This window comes from Schistocerca gregaria, chromosome 3, assembly GCF_023897955.1.
Source record: "Schistocerca gregaria isolate iqSchGreg1 chromosome 3, iqSchGreg1.2, whole genome shotgun sequence".
Classification (NCBI taxonomy): Eukaryota; Metazoa; Arthropoda; class Insecta; order Orthoptera; family Acrididae; genus Schistocerca; species Schistocerca gregaria.
Genome location: NC_064922.1, coordinates 881,308,387 through 881,329,117, shown reverse-complemented (window position 1 = coordinate 881,329,117; position 20,731 = coordinate 881,308,387). Strand labels below are relative to the sequence as shown.

The following is a 20,731-nucleotide window of genomic DNA, read 5'->3' as shown; positions in this document are numbered from 1 at the left end:
CCTTCATTAGTTGCCCCATATATTTTTCATAACATCTTCTGTTCAAAAGATTTACTATCTCTTCACATTGCTGTGTCAATGTCCAGCATTCTGAGCCATATGTTAATACTGGCTTATTAAAGTTTATGCGGTTGGCACTTTGTTCTCATGGACATGTTTCTAAACTTGTGGGGCCAGCCCATAATAGCATTAATTAGCTAAATGGGTGTGTCACTTTATTTCCACAGCAATATTGTTGTGTGATGTAATCCATGTTCCAAGACAGACAAATTCTCTAATAAGTTCTGTTTGTGCTTAGTCAATTTTGAGTGTTTTATTTAGTTTTGGCCACATTATTCTCATGTATTTGGTTTTATTGATGTTCACTTTCACTCGTATTTCTATTGTTGCTGCCACCAATGCCCTGTATGTTTCTTTAGCAGCTAGTTCTGTTCTTACAATAATATCCAAATCATCTGCATAGGCCAGAACCTGCACAATTCTATTGTGTATTGTGCCTCTTGAGCTGACCTTATAACATCTCTTGTAACTTTCTCTAGTGCTGCATTAAAGAGCATACATGATAGTGCATCCCCTTGCCTTAGTCCACAGTTAGTCTCAACATTTGGTGTTGAAATTTCCTTGTATCCATACTTTAAATACTGCATTTTTGATAGTCAGACTCATGGGGCATATTAACTGTTGTGGCATGCAGAGTTTATTAATGGCTTCAATAAGCTTTATCTCTTTATGGTGCCATATACTATTTTAAAAGCAATAAACATATGATGTTCCTGTATAGTGTATTCCCCCTTTTTTTTTCAAAATTTGCCTCAGTGTGGATATTTGGCCAGTAATTGATTTGCCAGATTGAAAGATTGATTGATATCTCCTGATTGCTTTTCCTGCAAAGGATTTTATATATTTAAAAGTGGGGAGAAGAATATTTTATCTCTGTTGTTCAACAATGTAATTCTTCTGTACTTTGTACATTACTGGCTGTCCCCTTTCTTATACATAGCACGTATTACTCCCATATTCTAATAATCTGGGATGACTTTTTTGCATCCAGTATCCAGAGATCAGGATGTGCAGGCATCTAACTAGATGATCTCACCACACTTAATAAGCTTGAATTCCAGGTTGTTGTTGTCAGGTGACTTATTGTTAGCTAGCTTCTATATTGCTTGCCGAATTTCTTGCATTGAATGACCCTGTTTTCCTCTTCCTCTGCCTGTTGGTTTTTGGTTAGTTCCCATGCTTCAACATTCTGTGATTACAGTGAGTCCTCAATCTGCTCTGCCCATTGATGCATTGCTTCAGCCTATGTTGCTAGAAGTTCTCCATTTTCCTCTTTACATATTGTTGTGTTTGGTTGAAAGCCCCTTCTTAGGTTATTGGCCTCTTTATAGAACTTCCTGCTTTCATGAGCATTACTCAGTAATTGAATATCCTGCATCTGTGTTTTGAAAAAGCTTACCTTCTTTGTTATTAGAATCTGCTTTTCTGCATGCCTTTTTTCACTGTAGTCATCTACTAGCAGTCTTGTTCTTCTGGCTTGCATTTTTTTGTTTGCTTTGTTCTTTTTGCCTCCTCACACCCTTCATCACACCTTTCATTGCTTTTGATCTGTTATCCCATACAAATCACTTCCTCTGCAGCAGTCTGTGTTTCATATCTAATTTTATTACACTGTAAAATCCAGGAGGGAATGTAACAATATTATGAGAAGGAAAGTTGCTACTCACAATATAGCAGAGATGCTGAGTTGCAGATAGGCACAACAAAGATTTTCACACTTAAAGCTTTCGGCCAATGGCCTTCTGGCTTTCGGCCAATGGCCTTCTGTCAATCTGTTTTCCAAATTAATAGCTAGTTGTTCAGCTTTACAGGGGCCCTTAATTTCTAATATATTATGCTTATTTTGTCTCTCTCCTTTAACTGTACACACATTCAAATTCTCACTCTTATTTTTGCTAGGAGGAGGTAATGATCAGAGTCCATATTAACATCTGTGAAACTACAGCATTCTGTACACCAGAGCCTTGCCTGATGTTTATTAATATATCAATAATTTGGTTCTTAGTATTGTTGTCTGGAGACACCCAAGTCATTTAATGTATATTCTTGTACTGTAAATGTGCTAGAAGCTGTTAAGTGGTGCAAAATTTATAAGGTGCAGTTCACTGTTGTTATTCTATATATGGAGGTTGCATTTACCAATGGTAGTGAAGAAGAAGAAGAAGAAGAAGAAGAAGACTCACAAGTCAGTCCTGCCCTACCTTAGCATTCATATCTCCTATCACAATTTCATATCAGTTTTTGAACACTATTGATAAACTTGTTGCAGTTCCTCATAGAAAGTATCCTCCTCCTCCTCCTCCTCCTCCTCCTCCTCCTCCTCTGCTGTTCTCAGTAAGGGCAGGTGCATTTGAGAGGTTGTAGGTAAGTGTTTCCCTTTTATTCATACATAGCATGTACTTGGATGTACTGCTTTAAATACTGTCACTAGTTGTTCAATGCTTTGATTAGCTATAAATCCCACACCAAATATGTGTTCACTATTGTGGCTTTTGTAATACATAGTACACTGCTATTTCTTGATGGTGTCATTGTCCAGTCCATCTTATCTTTTGCAAGGCCATGATATCCACCTTATAGACTTTCACTATCCAATTAGGCACCCAATGTGCATAATGTCTGTACATTCCACAATCCAGTTCTCAAATTTCTTCTTACTTTGCCTTAGGCTCCATCTGACTATATTTCCTTGCACTTTTGTAGTAAGACTTTTTTTTTTGGTATGGGTTGTTAGCCCATAGCCGAACCCCTATTCTTCAGAGGACTGTTTCCCCCACTTTCATTTGCCCTGATCCTATTTCCCACTGGGGTTGGGATCCAATCTTCCACAAGGTTGCTCAGGTTCTTAGGGTTCACCAGCTTGGAGGTGAGAGATGGAGTTGTGTAGATGAAACTGAGATACCTTGATTTGCTTAAAGTCATATTTTATGCATCATTACCCCATTTGAAACGCACAACATGACTTTTACCTTGAGCATGGGAAAATGGGAGAGAGAGGAAAAGATGTGCTTCAAACACCACATGGTCCATAGGTCACTGGTACATGGTTCAGAGAAGGTAGAAGTATATTACTTACAAAATAACTTTGTATGGTAAAATATTTTAATGATCAAATTGTCAACTTGCTAATTTGGTAGTTAGTGTTACTTGACGTTCAAGATTCTTGTTATAAACTGTAAATGAACACGATTGTCAACATATTCAATGTCTGCAGTATATCACTCCTATCACACAGAGTTCATGCAAACTTCATTATCAGTGTCACCTCCTCGGTGGAACTGCCCTGTCGCCCACTCTTGTAATCTTTGTGTACCCATTACCCCTCTTCTTCAGCATTGCCCTCCCCCTCTTGTGAAATCACTCCCAAGTCACCCCTCCATAAGCCACTCTTCAACACCACATCACTCAGCAGGCTCCCCAATTTCTCCCCCGGCAGAGTATTCAGTATCACCCTTTGACGTAACTATTTCAGCATTCTACACATACTATTTTAATTAGTATCCTAAAGTCATAAAAATGTGGAAATATTGAGTCTACCAGGGCCACCCATCTCTTTTGCTCCATGGCATCATCAGTGATGACACACACTTCTTATTCACCTGATCTCGACTTCGTTAATCCTTGGCTTTTTCCAGTAATGAAAAGTGCTTTCCATGGGTGCTGGTTTTCCAGTGAGATTTATCTCATCAACTCTTTTCCATTGGATGAAATAGGATACTAACACAGGTGCCATGAAGGCACAGTGGATATTGTAAAAATGATATTCATGTACAGGGGATTTATACTGGAAAGTAACAGTGGATTAAATTTATTGGTGTAGTGGTTTGTCAGAATAAATTAGCTGATTTCTGAAACATGGAAACACCTCATATGTCAACATAAAGTGAATAATGCTATCGTACAGAGCAAATATTTGGATCACTATGTAGCCTGCTGTGCATATTAGAATTCCTCTTTCAAAGTGCAGCAACTGAGCTGTTTTAACACTTCGACTGTCATTATGCCACTGCTGGCGACAGATGCTGTGTCCCCTTTGGGAGCCACAGAAGAGCCTTACACTTGACACCATAGCCTAGCTTGGCGTGATCTGGTAATGGAACATCCGTCACCATGCCTTTTCAATCTGCAGTAACACATGCTGGACAATTGCTTTTTTAAAAAAAAAAAAAAGAAAGAAAGAAAAACTCTGCAGAGCAAGATGTAGTTTTGATGCTCTTCAGAATCAAGGGGGATTTGTTATTCCTAATTGATAAACTGGTGTTGCTCTTCCTTAAAATTAGACTGTATTTATCTTACTTTTGTATAAGTAGTTCAAACAGCTTAGCCAAAAAAGTCAACAACAATTACAAACACACAAATATGAACAGAAGTAGGTTGCACAACAAACATAGTTCTTTATGGAAAAAGTATATTTTTTATGTGAGGGGAAGTATTATGGAGTTTGCTACTTTTCCTTTTAAAGCAGCGCACCATAGTTGAAGACCTGAGATTGCTGGATGACAATTGTGATGCCTTTTCCTTAGATTTTTAATCTATACATAGCAGCATGTTAGAGCACAACACTCGGTACTAAAATTGCAGTCCATCAAAGCATAATAAAAATCCCATGCCAAAAACTCCAGAAAGCTGTGGCATTTGGTATAGCTTTTAATTTTGATGCTGTATGTTTTCATTTTGAAATATTCCTATGTTCAGTAATTTTACCTTCATCTCTTGCAATGAGTTGTAGACGTGAAAAAAAAAAAAAAAAAAAAAAAGTTCTGCTCAATCTCAAGTGAATTGTGACATTCTGTTCCTTCTTTATTTGATGTTGCAGAGCATCTATATATGTTCTTCACTTTGAATGGTGCTGAAACTTCTATTTGTGAGTCATCCTATTGCCCTACTGAGCAAAAATTCAAAGCGTGTTTTTGTTCTATGTGTGCTACATAACCGTGGTGAAAGGAAAATCCTTTCTCAAAGTGCTGTTGTTTACAAGAAAAGTATTGGAAAAGTCTCCAGATATTTTAAGATATGCAGTTTTTATTTTGATATCCCAGTAGCGATTTTATGTATTTTTCCATATGATCTAATCGTGAACAACATGCTGGAGAGAGTAATTTGGAATCGATTCAGCGTGTGCGTTGTCATCTTTATGAACTAAAAATATAATTGACAATATTTTGACTAGATCACCACCACATTTCTACAATGTCCAAATTGAACTATGTTCATTATTTGTGTGGTGGTGCTCCTGGCAGCTTAAATTGGCAGCAAAGTAGGGTAATCTTGTTTTTTCAGTATAAATTGGTTAATATGTGTCCTCGGCAAGAAGTGCTCTCTGCTGGTAGCTTCGATCACTCGCGAGATTTAGTGTATGTCATTGTTTAAATAGTTTGTGTGGGTTTGTTACTGCTTACTGTTTTTCTTTCCAAGATGATAATTGTACTATTGTGTAACAACACAAAGTTCTTGTGCTTTGTTGCTGTAGTTGCATGTTGCCACAAATTTGAATGTTTCACATCTATCTTATTCAAGATTAGATTTACATACAGTATCTGAATATACAGGCAAATGGTGCTACAAACAACTGGGATGTATTCAAGAAACCTGCACCAAGAGTGACGACTGTACGTGGTCCCGGTGGGGCGAAGAGACGAGGTTGTCGATGTGGAAATGCAACGGCTACTCCAGGCAAACTGACTTGCTGCGGGCAGCGATGCCCATGTTATGTCGAGAGTAAGGCATGCGTCGAATGCCGGTGCCGTGGCTGTCGTAACCCTCACAGACCAGGAGGCAAAAAGGTGAGGATCATCCGTATCTGAAGCTAAATCTGTAGGTGCTATTCTTGTAATACTGTCTGGTGTAAAAGTGGAAGTTAGAAGTAGAAAGAGCTTGAAGCAAAGCAGCACCAGAGTAACATCACAATATAGTTGGAGGAGTTCAAATTTTGTCAACCACTTCTAGTGAAAGAAAGAGAGAGATGTATTGAGAAAAGATGACTTGTAAAAGGAAATATTATTCAGAAAATTCTCCAAATATTACAGGCTACAAGAGGTGTGCAGAACAGGGTGAAATGTACATGAGTAGTAGAATTGCAACAAATGCAATATGGAAACATGATAACATGGAAATGATTGAAAAATGCATGAAGGGAAAGGTACAGAAATTAAAGAATAAATACAAAAAAAAGTCAGAGAGAAGACACAGGGAGGGGGTAAGCTTAAGGTGGAATGGTGTAAAGCAGAAGAAAGGTCTTAAGGAGATATTAGAAGGGAGAATGGATGGTTGAGAGAAAAAGACAAAACCTAACCAGTTGTCGGTGACAGCTGGCCGGAGTGGCTGAGCTGTTCTAGACGCTTCAGTCTGGAACCGCACGGCAGCTACGGTCGCAGGTTCAAATCCTGCCTCGGGCATGGATGTGTGTGTCGTCCTTAGGTTAGTTAGGTTTAAGTAGTTCCAAGTTCTAGGGGACTGATGACCTCAGATGTTAAGTCCCATAGTGCTCAGAGCCAGTTTTTTGTTGGTGACATGAACAAAAACAGAGGTCGTGTTTAAGCCAGGAATGTAGTGTGTGATGCACACAAAGCTGGTGCTGGCAAAGATTTAAACACTAAATCTTTGAGAAGGAATCCAAGTCATCTGTGTGGTAAAGTCATTTTTCTTGTCCTCACAGCAAGCATTGTGAGGTCAGAGTAAAAAAGACCCTCTGTGTTCATTCATTCTTCCCATCAACTTTGTCATCTTGTCTACGTAAATATCATTGCCAAAATAATGGAAAACACACACACATACCAGTACACATCATCTGTTTGAGGCAGTAATACTGCATGTTTTTGCTCTTTTAATTGGTGCATGAAATTAGTATGTTGTGTAACTGATAAGATATAGGTGTAATAAAATAGATCACTCTGACATTAAGTAAGGGCACTAACTGGAACAATTGTGTCAAAGCCTGCTACTGTGTTAGTTTTATTGACAGCACAAGGTAATAGGAAAAATGCAACCATGAAAGACTGTGTGCGTTTACCAAGTCCCACTGTGAGCTTCTCTGAAACAGTTTCAAAATCATCATGGATTCTTAGCAATTTGGCTTCAGACCAAAAAGGTCAAGAAAACTTTTTTTAACTTTTTGTAACTTAAATTTTGTAGGTTATTTTTGCCTGCAGTTATAAGCAACACAGTTATTAACTCCAACTCTTTTGAGAAATTTGAGTTTCTAGGTATTTGACATGTCAAGTACAAAATTATTTCTACAGTATTAAGAAAATCCTGTTGTGGACTTTAGCGCGAGGACTAGGTTAATGCAGCTGTATATGCTAATCTGTCTTGGACAAGCCTCTCTATTCTGAGTAAACATTGCAACCTTCATCTATTTGATCCTGCTTACTGTATTCAAGCCTTGATCTGTCTTCATTCATACATTATTTATACCTATTTAATCTTAAGCCTTCTCCTGTAGCCCCACATTTCAAAGCCTATTCTCTTCTTATCTGAATTGCTCGTTGTCCTCATTTCACTTACATACAAGGCCACACTCCATGTAATTACCTTCAGAAAAGACCACTTAAATTTATATTTGATGCTAAAAAAATTGTTTTCAGAATTGGTTTTTCTTGCTATTGCCAGTCTATATTTTACACACACTCTAATTCAGCCATTATTGATTATTTTTCTGCCCAAATAGCAAAACTCGTCTGCTGCTTTTAGTGTCTCATCTGGTAATCTAATTTTCTCAGCAACAACTGATTTAATTTGACTAAGTTCCACAGTCCTTCGTTTACTTTTGTTGCTCTTTATCTTATATTTTCAAGATACTGTCAATTCCATTCATCTGTTCTCTCAAGTCCTTTGCTATTTCTAAAAGAAATGTAAACTCATCAGAAAACCTCAAAGTGTAAATGTCTTCTCCATGCACTTTTATTCCCTTTCCAAATTTCCCCCTGGTTACCTTCACAGTATGCACATTGTACAGATTTAATAACATCGGTGTTAGGCAAGAACCGTGTCCCTCCCTTCCCAGCTACTGCTTTCTTTTCATGTCCTACATTTATACCTGCAATCCAGTTTCTGTACAAAGCTGCAGATAACAGCTTGTTTCCTGTATGTTATTGACAAGGTGTTATTTTCTTTCCCCATTAAAAAAAATTGCTCTGGTGCATAGCCCACATAGTAATACTGTGAAAAAGATATCAATAAACCGACTTCCTACAGAGTCTTTAATTTAACATCAACACTTGCCAGCTGTTGATTTGTTTCAGAGTCTATTCTGTGTAACTTATTTATGTTTTGTTTCACAGATTCATTCATGGCATCACCTACATCATCCAATTTGGCCTATGTATTGCCAGACTCAAGCTCTGACTCTCTCAATTGGACTCTGATGTTGGGAGATCTGATTTTAGTTTGTGGTTTTTTTAACTCTATGAGGTCACAAAGCTCTTTAAATATATGTTCATTATCATATTGTACAGAAAATCATTACTTTCTTGCAGCATCTGTATCAAATTGTAAACACATAACGCACTCTCCCAGTTCACCAGTAGCCACAGGATTCACTTTTACCTCAACAGTAGCTATTGTAGCATGTATGTTCCCACTGAAGAAATACTTGATTTTTAAAAAAATAACAATTACCTCTCTTGTATATATCCTGGGTGATACATGATGTCGACAGCTTTGAGATATGAGCACGCAAAGATTCTGTGAAGGCAGAAGTCAATTTGTGATATTCGCAGCATTTGCTCTATGAGAGTTTTGACGTAATTTGGTAAGTGCTCAAATTTTTTATTGTTGAATACCTCATTCCTTCGTCTACCACACTGAGACTGATTGATGGAGAGAGTAAGTTTATCTGCTTCTATTATTATACAGTGACAGGAAAAAAGATTGTAACACCAAAAAACAATTAATGTAAAGTCATTAAATTTCAAGAATACATTTGTCTAGATAATTTATGTAAGTGATTAACATTGCAAAATCACAGGTTAATGTAAGTGTGACATAAGCCATTGCAAATGCAAAATGCTGATGCATTAATAACTGGTGTAATTGCCAGAATGTTGAATACTTGCATGCATTTTGTTGCACAGTTGCCAGATGTCAGTTTGTGTGATGGAGTTCCATGCCTGTTTGACTTGGTTGATCAATACAGGGACAATTAATGCTATTTGTGGATGGCACTGGGGTCATTTTCGAATAATGTCCCTTATGTTCTTGATTAGAGACAGATTTGGTGACATAGCAGGCCAAGGCAACATGTCAACGCACTATAGAGCATGTTCGGTTGCAAAAGTGCTATGTGGATAAGCTCTATACTGGGGGAAAAGACCCCTTGGAATGCTGTTCACGAATGGTAACACAGCAGGTCGAATCATCAGACTGACATATACGTTTGAAGTCAGGGTGCATGGTGTAACCATGAGAATGCTCTTGCTGTCAAATAAAATTGCACTTCAGACCATAACTCCAGGCATACATCCAGTGTGTCTATCATCCAAACAGATTGGTTGCAGGCCCTCAGCTGCATCCTCCTAACCAAAACACAGCCTTCACTGGTACTGAAGCAGATCCAGCTTCCATCAGAAAACACAACAGACCTTACCCTGCCCTCCAATGAGCTCTGGCTGGACATCACTGAAGTCGCAAATGGTGGTGATTTGGGGTCAATAGAATGCACGCTGAAGGGCATCTACCTCTGAGCTGTCCTTGAAGTAAGCAATTTGTAATAGTTCGTTGTTGCAGTGTGGAGCCAATTACTGCTCAAATTGCTGCTGCAGATGCAGTACGATGTGCCAGAGGATATGCTGAATACGAGTGTTTTCCCTCTTGGCAGTGCCATGTGACCGTCCAGAGCCCAGTCTTCATGCAGCTGTACAGCCTCATGAATGCCGCTGCCAGCAATCACATACTGTGGCTACATTCCTGCCAAGTCTTCCTGCAGTATTGTAGAAGAAACATCCGGCTTCTCTTAGCCCTATTACATGATCTCGTTCAAACTAAATGGGGTATTGCACCTTAAAGGCATTCTTGACTAACATCATTTCACCACATCCAATCTCAAAGGTAACTAACACTCATGATTGTTACAGTGTTTATTTAAAGCAGACGTGATTTGCATCCTCATAATGTCGCTACTAGTGCCACTCTAACGCAACTGGCAAGAAATTTGAACAGACATCATGTTTCAGATGTAGAAACATGCCTACCAACTTTTGTTTATGTCGCACAACTCCTTAGTGTTGTAATTTTTTTCTATCAGTATATTTATTAATGTTGCTACTGTTTTTGAACTGCAGTGGATTATTGACAGCAAACTTCTTAGGGGAGAAAATATACTTGTGGGACTATTATCAGTATACCCAGTTCTTTAAAGACTTGTCTACAAGAAGTTCTGGCGTGAATGCCACATATTATCTCTGGTACATGTTTCTGTGGAAAAAAGCGCGCGCGCGAACACACACACACACACACACACACACACACACACACACACACACACACACACACACACACACACGAGCGCGCGCGCACGCGCGCGTTTTTCACTGAAGTTAGCCCAGAATATACGGGTGTATGACAGTTGTGAATCAAGAGAGGAAAAGTAAGTAAAATTGAAACCCTTTTTTCTCTTAAGTGTGTTGCTGTTCATAATGGAGAAGTTCAGTGTTTAGACATTTAAAACCACTGTAACATGTGTCTTTCAGTTCATGGTCTTATCGATATAAACTCCAAAATGTTTGTGATATTCCATTTCATTTCTCAACAGCAGGATATCAGAGGACACTACAATATTTCATTTTGTTGTAATCTGGAGAAAAGCATAAAGAGGTTGCATTGTTTACTGCAACCTACATCCTTCTGAATCTACTTAATGTACTCATTCCTTGGTCTTATTCTATGATTTTTATCCCCCACACTTCCATGCAGTACTAAATTGGTGGTCCCTTGTTGTACCAGAATGTGTCCTTCCAACCAGTTCCTTCTTCTAGTCAGGTTGTGTGACAAATTCCTCCTCTTCCCAATTCTATTCAGTACCTCCTCATTAGTTATGTGATCTACCAATCTAATTGCCAGCATTCTTCTATAGCACCACATTTAGAAATCATCTATTCTCTTGTTGTCTTCCATACATGGCTACACTCCATACAAATACTTTCAGAAAAGACTTTCTGACTCCTAAATCTGTACTTGATGTTAACAAATTTCTCTTATTTAGAAATGCTTCCCTTGCCATAGCCAGTCTACTTTTTGTATCCTCTCTACTTCGACCATCATCAGTTGTTTTGCTAGCAAAACTCATTTACTACTTTGTCTTATTGCCTAATCTAATTCCCTCTGTATCATCTGATTTAATTCAGCTACATTCCGTTATCCTCATTTTGCTTTTGTTGATGTTCATGTTATGTCCTCCTTTCAAGACCCTGTCCATTCTGTTCAACTGCTCTTGCAAGTCCTTTGCTGTGTCTGACAAAATTACAATGTCGTCGGCAAACCTCAAAGTTTTTATTTCTTCTGTATGGATTTTAACTTCTACTCCAAATTTTTCTTTTGTTTCCTTTACTGTTTGCTCAGTATACAGATTGAATAACATTGGGGATAGGCTGCAATCCTGTCTCACCCCCTTCTCAACCACTGCTTCCCTTTCATGCCCTTTGACTCTTATAACTGCCATCTGGTTTCTATTTGAGTTGTAAATGGTAATTCACTCACTGTTTTGTGCCCCTGGTACCTTTAGAATTTCAAAGAGAGTATTCTAGTCAACATTATCAAAAGCTTTCTGTAAGTCTGTGAATGCTATAAACATAGTTTGCCTTTCCTTAACCTATACTCTATGAGAAGTCATAAAGTCAGTATTGCCTTGCATGTTTCTACATTTCTCCCGAATCCAAACTGATCTTCTGTGAGGTCAGCTTCTACCAGTTCTTCTGTGAAGAATTCGTGTTTGTATTTTGCAACCATAACTTAATTGTACTGATAGCTCGGTAATTTCCACACCTGTCAGCAACTGCTTTTTCTTTAATTGGAATTATTATATTCTGTTTGAAATATGATGGTATTTCACCTGTTTCTCACATCTTGCTCACCAGGTGGAAGAGTTTTGTCATGGCTGGCTCTTCCAAGGTTATCAGTGTTCTAATGAAATTTTGCCTACACAGAGGGCCTTTGTTTTGGCTTAGGGCCTTCAGTGATCTGTCTGATTCTTCACACAGTATCATATCGCCTATCTCATCTACATCCTCTTCCATTTCTATAATATTTCCCTCAAGTACATCTCCCTCTATATTGTCCTTTCACCTTTCCCTTCTTTGCTTCATACTGGTTTTCCATTTGAGCTCTTGATATTCATAAAGATGATTCTCTTTTCTCCAAAGGTCTCTTTAATTTTTTTCCTGTAGGCAATATCTAACTTTCCCCTAATGAAACATGCATCTAAATCCTTACATTTGTCCTCTAGCCATCCTGCTCAGCCATTTTGCACTTCCTGTCAATATCATTTTTTTAGATATTTGCATTTCCTGTCACCTGTTTTATTTACTGCATTTTTATATTTTTTCCTTTCATCAATAAAATTCAATATATTTCATCAATTAAATTCAATATCTCTTGTGTTACCAAGGATTTCTGCCAGGCCTTCTCTTTTAACATACTTGATCTTGTACTACCTTCACTATTTCATCTCTCAAAGCTCCCCATTCTTATTCTATTGTATTCCTTTCCATGTTCTTGTCAGTTGTTCCCTAATGCTCTCTCTGAAACTCTTAACAATCTGTAGTTCTTTCAGTTTATCCAGGTCCCATCTCCTATCCTACTTTTTCCTTCCTTCCTACTTCCTACTTTTCACAGTTTATTTAGCTTCAATCTACAATTCATAATCAATAAATTGTGTCCAGAGTCCACATCTGCCCCTGGAAATGTCTTACAATTTAAAATCTGGTTCCGAAATCTCTGTCCTACCATTATATAATCAATCTGAAACCTTCCACTGTCTCCAGGTCTCTTTCATGATTCTTAAACCAAGTATTAGCGATGATTAAATCATGCTTTGTGCAAAATTGTACCAGGCAGCTTCCTCTTTCTTTGCTTTCCCCCAGTCTGTGTTGAGCTACTGTTTTTCCTTCTCTTCCTTTTCCTGCTATCGAATTCTAGTCTCTCATGACTATTAAATTTCCTTCTCTCTTAACTATCTGAATAATACCTTTTATCTCACCATACATTTCTTCAATCTCTTTATCACCTGTGGAGCTAGTTGGCATATAAACTTATACTACTGTGGTGAATGTGGACTTCGTGCCTGTCTTGGCTATGTAATGCATTCACTATGCTATTCATAATAGCTTATCCAAATTCCTATTTCCTTATTTATTATTAAACCTATTCCTGCATTGCCTCTACTTAATTTTGTGTTTATAGCACTGTATACACCTGATGAGAAGTCCTGTTCCTCCTGGTACTGAACTTCATTAACCCCCATTATATCTAACTTTAACCTACCAATTTCCCTTTTTAAATTATCAAACCTACCTAGGGGAACTGACATTCCACCCTCTGATCCATAGAACACCAGTTTTGTTTCTCCTAATAATGACATCCTCCTGAGTAATCCCCACCTGGAGACCCAAATGGGGGACTATTTTACCCAAGAGGATGTCATCATCATTTAACCACACAGTAGAGCTGCATTCCCATGGGAAAAATTACAGCTGTAGTTTCCCCTTGCTTTCAGCCAGTCACAGTACCAATACAGCAAGGCTATTTTGGTTGGTGTTACAAGGTCATATCAGTCAATAATCCAGATCACTGCTCCTACAACTACTGAAAAGGCTGCTTCCCCCTTCAGAAACCATACATTTATCTGGCCTCTCAACAGATATCCCTTTGTTGTGGTTGCACCTATGGTATGGCTATCTGCCTCCCCACCAACAGCAAGATACATGGTTCCTGGGGGGTGGGGGATGAGGTTATATATTAATCAATGTCTGTTTCCTCATTTCTTCTTTTATAAGTGTTGACAAGAGTCACTAACACAGCTAACAATCACAAGTGTGCGTACAACCAATAAACCAGTGTGACAGACAGTTTAAGTATGTGCATCTAACTGTGCATTTTTCAAAGTAATTTTGTAGCTATTCACACATTTTATAAGCAACATAATTCTGGAAATACATTCTTGCCTATTGTTGCAACAGTATCTCGGAACATAACCTCACTGACACAACGAGCAAAAATTATTTTGTACTTCACAGAAATGTTTAATAAACAGTGATGTGTACATAACGGTTAGACAACAAATGATGCTGCAGAAATGCATCATACTAATAATTATTTGGATAAAAATGTGACTGAAGCTGAAAAACTGTTATTTAATGATAGTATTGACTACCTTTATATCCGGTGAAGACAGTGAGTGTGTCCCTACATCTGACAGTTCAAGTGAATGTCACAAAAATCTTTATTAATTGGTCACAGCACCACCATGACCACCACCACTTTGATTTCTTCATGTGGCGTTTTTGTTCTAATTGTTCTCACAGTCGTACTGATAGTTGTTCTGTTTATTCTCACCAATATTTTCAAGAACTGTATAAGACATCCTAGCTTAGTATTCTGCAACTGTTCTTTAAAAATACATTGGAAAACAGTAAGAGTGTGAACGTAATCAGAATTTAATACTTATGGTACCTTTCAACGGATGTTTTGAAAAGCAGCAGGCACCATGGTGTTTCCTTCCACTCTCACACACTGAAAGGGTGTGACAACCTCAGGGGTCTAGTGTGCTCTTTGCGAGTTGCTGACATCAATCATTAAGTCCAAGCAAGCTGAGAAGTGAATTTTGATTTTCCTCTGCAGTGAACTACTTTAGGGATAATGAAGATACTGAGAGAACTTATTGATGGCCCAAGTAATAAAAGGTACTCTCACTCCATTATTCAAGATTCCTTCCACATCTTTGAGAGTTGTAATATTTATTGTGTGACATCTTATTTTCAGGGAGTCTAATCTTGGTCTGGACACATTCTTTTGCCAAATTTCTTGTTATACTGTGCTGGGAGATACAGCTAGGGAATGTGGAGATGATTTGATTTTGAAATGTTTACTTCTTCAGAAGCAAAAAGCTGTTTATTTGTAACCATGCAATGACACTGTGTCATCATTGAAATATTGTGGAATACTGCTGAGTTGCACACAAAGTAGGTGCTGTTGGTTGTTCCATAGGTTGGTTAGCACTGTTTATGTCATTTAATGCTATAACCTGCAACTTGTCTAATATAAGCCCTTTTCTGTTGAAGTTCTTCTCATACTTTTCAGTTTCTATGGTTTGTCTATATGTTCTTGCATAGTGATCATTAGATGTATATAAAACATAAGTTTTGCAGAATCAAATTGATGGTACTGGCATATGAGTTGCTACCACCAGTTTATCTATCTTGACTAGAAAACAGTTTTTCGTGTGTTCTTGAAGTTAGGTGTCAGCAGTTCCAGTACACAACTAGATTGCACTTGTAGAGGATATTGTACTCACCAGTCTTGGCTGCAATCAGTGAGTTGTTTCACCAACTTAACCCTCACTCTTCCTCTCTCTGTCACCCCCTCCCCCTACGTCTTCTTCCTCCACTCTTTCCCTTCCTGTTCAACCACTATTTCCCGCCCTTTTCCCCCCATTCCTTCTCTCCCTGTTCCACCGCTATTTCCTTTCCACCTCCCTCATTCTTCCTTCGCCTTGCCTTTCCCTCTCTCACTATTCCCTTTCATCTTATCCTCTCTCTTCTTCCCTCTTCCACCCTACTCTCACTACATTAAATGCCATTCCATCTTCCCACACTCCCTTACCACCTCTTCTCCTACTCTCATTCTCACCATCCTCATGTCTCACTCCTTCTCCTCCCCTCCCTCTCCCCCCCACTCCCTCTCCCACCATTTCCTTCTCCCCACTTCCCTTCCCCCCACTTCCTCTTCTTCGTCACTCCCTCTCTCCTGTCACTCTCCCTCTTGCCCTCTTCTGAGTACTCTTCACTTTCTCCCTCCCTCTCCCATCTACTATCCTGTGTCACTCTCCTCCTCCACCCTCTCACTTCTGTCCATTCTGTCAATACCCTCTACCCTCCCATTTTCTTCCTGCTCTCTCACTACCCCTCCCTCTCTCTGTCCCCACCCTCTCACCACCCTCCACCCTACCCCCTTCTTACCCCCACCAACTTGACCCACTCCCACACACACGCACTACCTCCTGTCTTCCCCACACTATCTTCCCCCCCCTCCCTCCCCCCCCCCCCCCCCAACAAACACACACGCTCTGCCTCTGTCTTCCACCAAGCAAGGTGGTACAGTGGTTAGCGCACTGGACTCACATTTGTGAGGATGATGGTCCAAACCTGCATCTGGCCATCCAGATTTTGGTTTTCTGTGATTTCCCTATATCATTTCATATAAATGCCGGAATTCTCTCTCTCTCTCTCTCTCTCTCTCTCTCTCTCTCTCTCTCTCTCTCTCTGAATAAGTTACATGTCCTTGTTACAGAAACTCATTTTCTCATTCTTCCTTGTTGGCAGCTTTAAGAAATTCCATGTATTTGCTGCTCCAATAAACACCTATTCCACCATAGGTTTCTTGAACTGAATTTTATCAGAAAAAATATGTTTTCTGCCTGTATGATTGTGCATTGCATTTCAGCTCAGCTCAGTTGGAGCATTGTTCTTCGTCACTGACCTTTTCATATGTTCACTTACCCTGCACCCTGCTACAGATATTGTTGAAAGAATAGTGAATTAAGATATGTATTCCAATGACCATTTTCTATCCTGGGAAAACTTTCCAGGCAGAGTAGTCCTTTAAAGGAAACTAGTGAAATGAATGCTCAGTAGAAAAAAAAATAGAGACCCTACTCTGTCTATTAGTTGTACATAAACATATACACAGTGTCCAGGAATAGCTTGATCTTATAACATTTTAGCTAGATCCATCTTGTCTCTGATTCATTCACATTGAAAAATTAAAGACATCTTATGTAATAACCTGCACCTTTTGTTCTGAGAAGTCCTTTTCACATATGTGGTAATGCTAAGATTCAAGTTCAAACAATTGTAAGAAAATGTTTTGGGTGGCAATTGCAAAAGCCTTTTGAATAATTATATGTATTTTTTATGTCACGCAAACAGGCCCAGGTGATTGCAAGCAGTTACAAGCCTCCTCTTCTAATTGGTTCTATTTCCTGCTATCCACAGCAGGTCCTCATTAATTCAATCTCTCTTTTTTGGTTTGCCTAGTGGTCTCCTTCCCCAAAGAGCAAAATCCATGGATTTCGAAGGTCATTGATGTTTATCTAGCTGGAATATGTCTTCCCATAAAAGCCATTTGGTTTTCACAACGCCTACAATATTTGACATGCTGTAGATGGTGTCCAGCTCACAGTTACACCAAATCCTCCATTCCCCAGTGATTTCATCTGGTACCGGACCATAGATCTTCTGTAAGTATTTTTTCCATGTACTACAAGTTTCACAACCATATGGCCCTACAGGTTAGTTCAGTGTCCTGTACAGCTGTAGTTGAAATTCCTTGAGAGATGGCATGATTTAAAAAGTTGACTCAGACTGAAGGGTGACCAGTTTGTGACGTGGATCCTCACTTTTTATTTCTGCCTCCAAGCTACATGCTCCATAAAGTTTACCACCTCCTAATATTTAAAATTATGAACCCTTTTGAAAAACCAGGTGAGGTGGTGCCGTGGTGAGCACATCATACTCCCATTTGGGATGATGACAGTTCAAATCCACCTCTGGCCATACAGATTAGGTTTTTCCATGAGTTTTCGAAATCGCTCCAGGTAAATGCCAGAATGGTTCCTTTGAAAGGGCATGGCCAGTTTTCTTCCACATTCTTGAAACATTTGGAGCCTGTGATCTGTCTCTAATGACCTTAATATCAATAGGATATTAAACCCTACTCTTCTTTTACTTTTGAAGAAACCGTTTCTGACTACAAGTCGCTGGAGCGGCAACGAGTTCTGTTCATCACCAGATAGTTGGTCTTTGCTGTTGTTGCTGCCTCCATGCTGTTGCTCATCTGTGTCAGTTCTTCCTTAAATCTGGACAACAGGGACATGTCATTGGCAAACGTGAGATATGTGGCTTTTTCACCTTCTAGCTTGATCCCATCCTAATTCTGGTGGAAAGCTTCTGTCATTAGCTTTTTGAGTCCCATGTTGAACAGTATCAGTTACACACCATCTCCTTGTCTCAATACTGTGTTTATGTTAAAGCTCTCTATGTCTTGGTTCATGAGCTTCACTTACCCAAACTAGAATGATATTTTCACTCTGCAGCGGAGTGTGCGCTGATATGAAACTTCCTGGCAGATTAAAACTGTGTGCCGGACTGAGACTGAAACTCGGGACCTTTGCCTTTCGCGGGCAAGTGCTCTATCAACTGAGCTACCCAAGCACGACTCATGCCCCGTCCTCACAGCTTTACAGATGGGGTGAGTCATGCTTGGGTAGCTTAGTTGGTAGAGCACTTGCACGCGAAAGGCAAAGGTCCCAAGTTCGAGTCTCGGTCCGGCACACAGTTTTAGTCTGCCAGGAAGTTTCAAACCCGAACTAGATTGGTGAGTTTCCTGGGTATTCCAAATTCAGTTTGGCAATCCGTCAGGCTCTCCTAGGGCATACACATATGCTTTCTTAAAATCTATGAATAGTACTTCATGGTCTTCACCATATTCCCACATGTTTCTGAGCTGTTGTACAACATGGATGTTGTCTACAGTCAAATGGCCCTTTCTCAAACCACTCCAATATTCAACAGTAACTTCTTCTACAAACAGCTGGATTCTATCCAGTACACAGTTTGACAAGATCTTATAGCAGATGTTCAGGAGAGTAATTCCTCCGTCGTTGCACAGTCCATTTTGTCACCTTTCTTTGGTATAGGACAGATGACTGTTGTCTTCCAATTTTCTGGAATCTCCTGTATGGTTCAGATCCTCCTCATTAGTTGGTGAATTCTCTTGTGGAGTCTCTGCCCTCCAGCTTGAATGACTTCCACTGGGATTACATCTTCTTCTGCACTTTTGTTTCAAACTTCATCCAGCATAGGTGGTGAAAAATGAAAATCTACAATGTCAGAAGGTTGGAATTTGAGCAGATCTGTAGGCTCATCTCAGTTGAGGAGCGGTCTGAATTATGTTTCCGTCTCTCAGCAATATTGAATTCATAGCTAAGTACCACCCCAGTATTATCCTTAACAAACTTTTGGTATAGCTTCTTAAAGAAGTTAACTTTCTAGTTTATCTCTTTAGCCTCTTTTCCCAAGAATCTTGTTGAACCTCCACTATCATCCCTCCAATACATCATGGAGTAACTGGTCTGATGATGATCTCACACATATTGAAACTGGTCACCTTTTAAAACAAAAATAAATTATTTTAACAGTTAAGACTTTATTTAAATTTAAATTTTTAATTTGAAAAATCATGATTCATGATTTATAAGGTCTCTGTATTATCATATTTTTTCTTTGTTTTCATTTAAATTAATTTGTTCTGTATTTTTGTTTCTAAAGGCACTAAAAATGAGCTCTTGACACATATTACCTGCTTCCGTATTGAAACCTTTATTTGTGTAATGTTTTCACAGGTGCGCCCAGTGATACCTGAACTGCAGAGCTTGCAGCTGGCCCTGGAAGAGAGTAACTGTGACAACAGCGCTGCTGTGCAGGTGGTGTATGCAGATGATCTCCAGTCTTCGCTGTTGGTTCCTGATGTGCGACATACAGCTGACTGTTCGCCAGATGACACAAGTGACATCGAAGTGGATGTTTAATATGTGGTCTTAAGTTTTGGTCATCCTGGTTTCACGGCTGACATTTTCTGTGCTGCGGCCCATTGTCATATTTGTGTAATGTGGCATATCTTTTTGTACAGTGCAAGAATATAGATTGCAGAAAAATCCAGCAGAAGAATGTTCTTTACGTATGGCATTAAATTTCTGTGTCATGATTCCATTCCAAGACTTTGGTTTTACTGTAAACTATTGGCTTAATGTACTCTTTAGGTAGCTGCATCAGCAGGTGTTTTGTAATTATTTAACATATTATTCCTAGTGTGACCTTTAATCTTTCTTGCCTTTTGTTGTATGCAGATGAGATACTTTGCAGTTGACAAGTACTATTAAAATTGTAAAGTACAAAATTTATTCATTGTTATGCATAGATCATCTTTGTCATTTCTTGAAATATATGTATATCAGTAAAGGGAATTATTTTGAATTAATCCCATTACCCATATTGTGAAATAAACCTTATCAAGTATCTGTATCACCCATGGATGCAGTTTTCGGGTCAAAAGACCCGCTAATCATCCATTGGACCAGGTGCTTTTTCAATAAAGTAAAGAAGTGAACTGAATTTGGTTTGAATATCTTAGTTACAAATTCGTTTCGTCCAGCCAAATTGAGTTTCTTAGGAGCTTTTCAAAAACAAGTGTAGGCTTGTTCCAGGTTTATCTTTGTATAAAGATAACTGCAGACCATACGTGGCAAATTTTGTCACTGGCGAGATACAGGTGCAATGTTTCTGGTATATATTGTCAAATTTCAAGTCTGTTAAATTCTTGTACACTATTGGCCATCAAAATTGCTACACCAAGAAGAAATAAAGATGATAAACGGGTATTCATTGGACGAATATATTATTTTAGG

The 20,731-nt window shown here is 38.9% G+C and overlaps 1 protein-coding gene across 2 annotated transcripts in view; it reads left to right on the top strand.

Annotated features, from left to right (window-relative positions):
- Positions 1–20,285, top strand: part of LOC126355034 (E3 ubiquitin-protein ligase MSL2) — a 34,006-nt gene extending 13,721 nt beyond the window's left edge. The window contains exons 2-3 of one of the 2 annotated variants that reach the window (XM_050005185.1): positions 5,610–5,843; positions 19,670–20,285. In XM_050005185.1, coding sequence (XP_049861142.1) covers positions 5,610–5,843; positions 19,670–19,855 — 420 coding nt within the window. In that variant the 3' untranslated portion in view covers positions 19,856–20,285. Of the gene's footprint in view, positions 1–5,609; positions 5,844–9,874; positions 10,100–19,669 lie in introns of those variants that run through there. The other variant, XM_050005186.1, reaches the window with a different exon arrangement.
- The last annotated feature ends 446 nt before the right edge of the window (positions 20,286–20,731 follow it).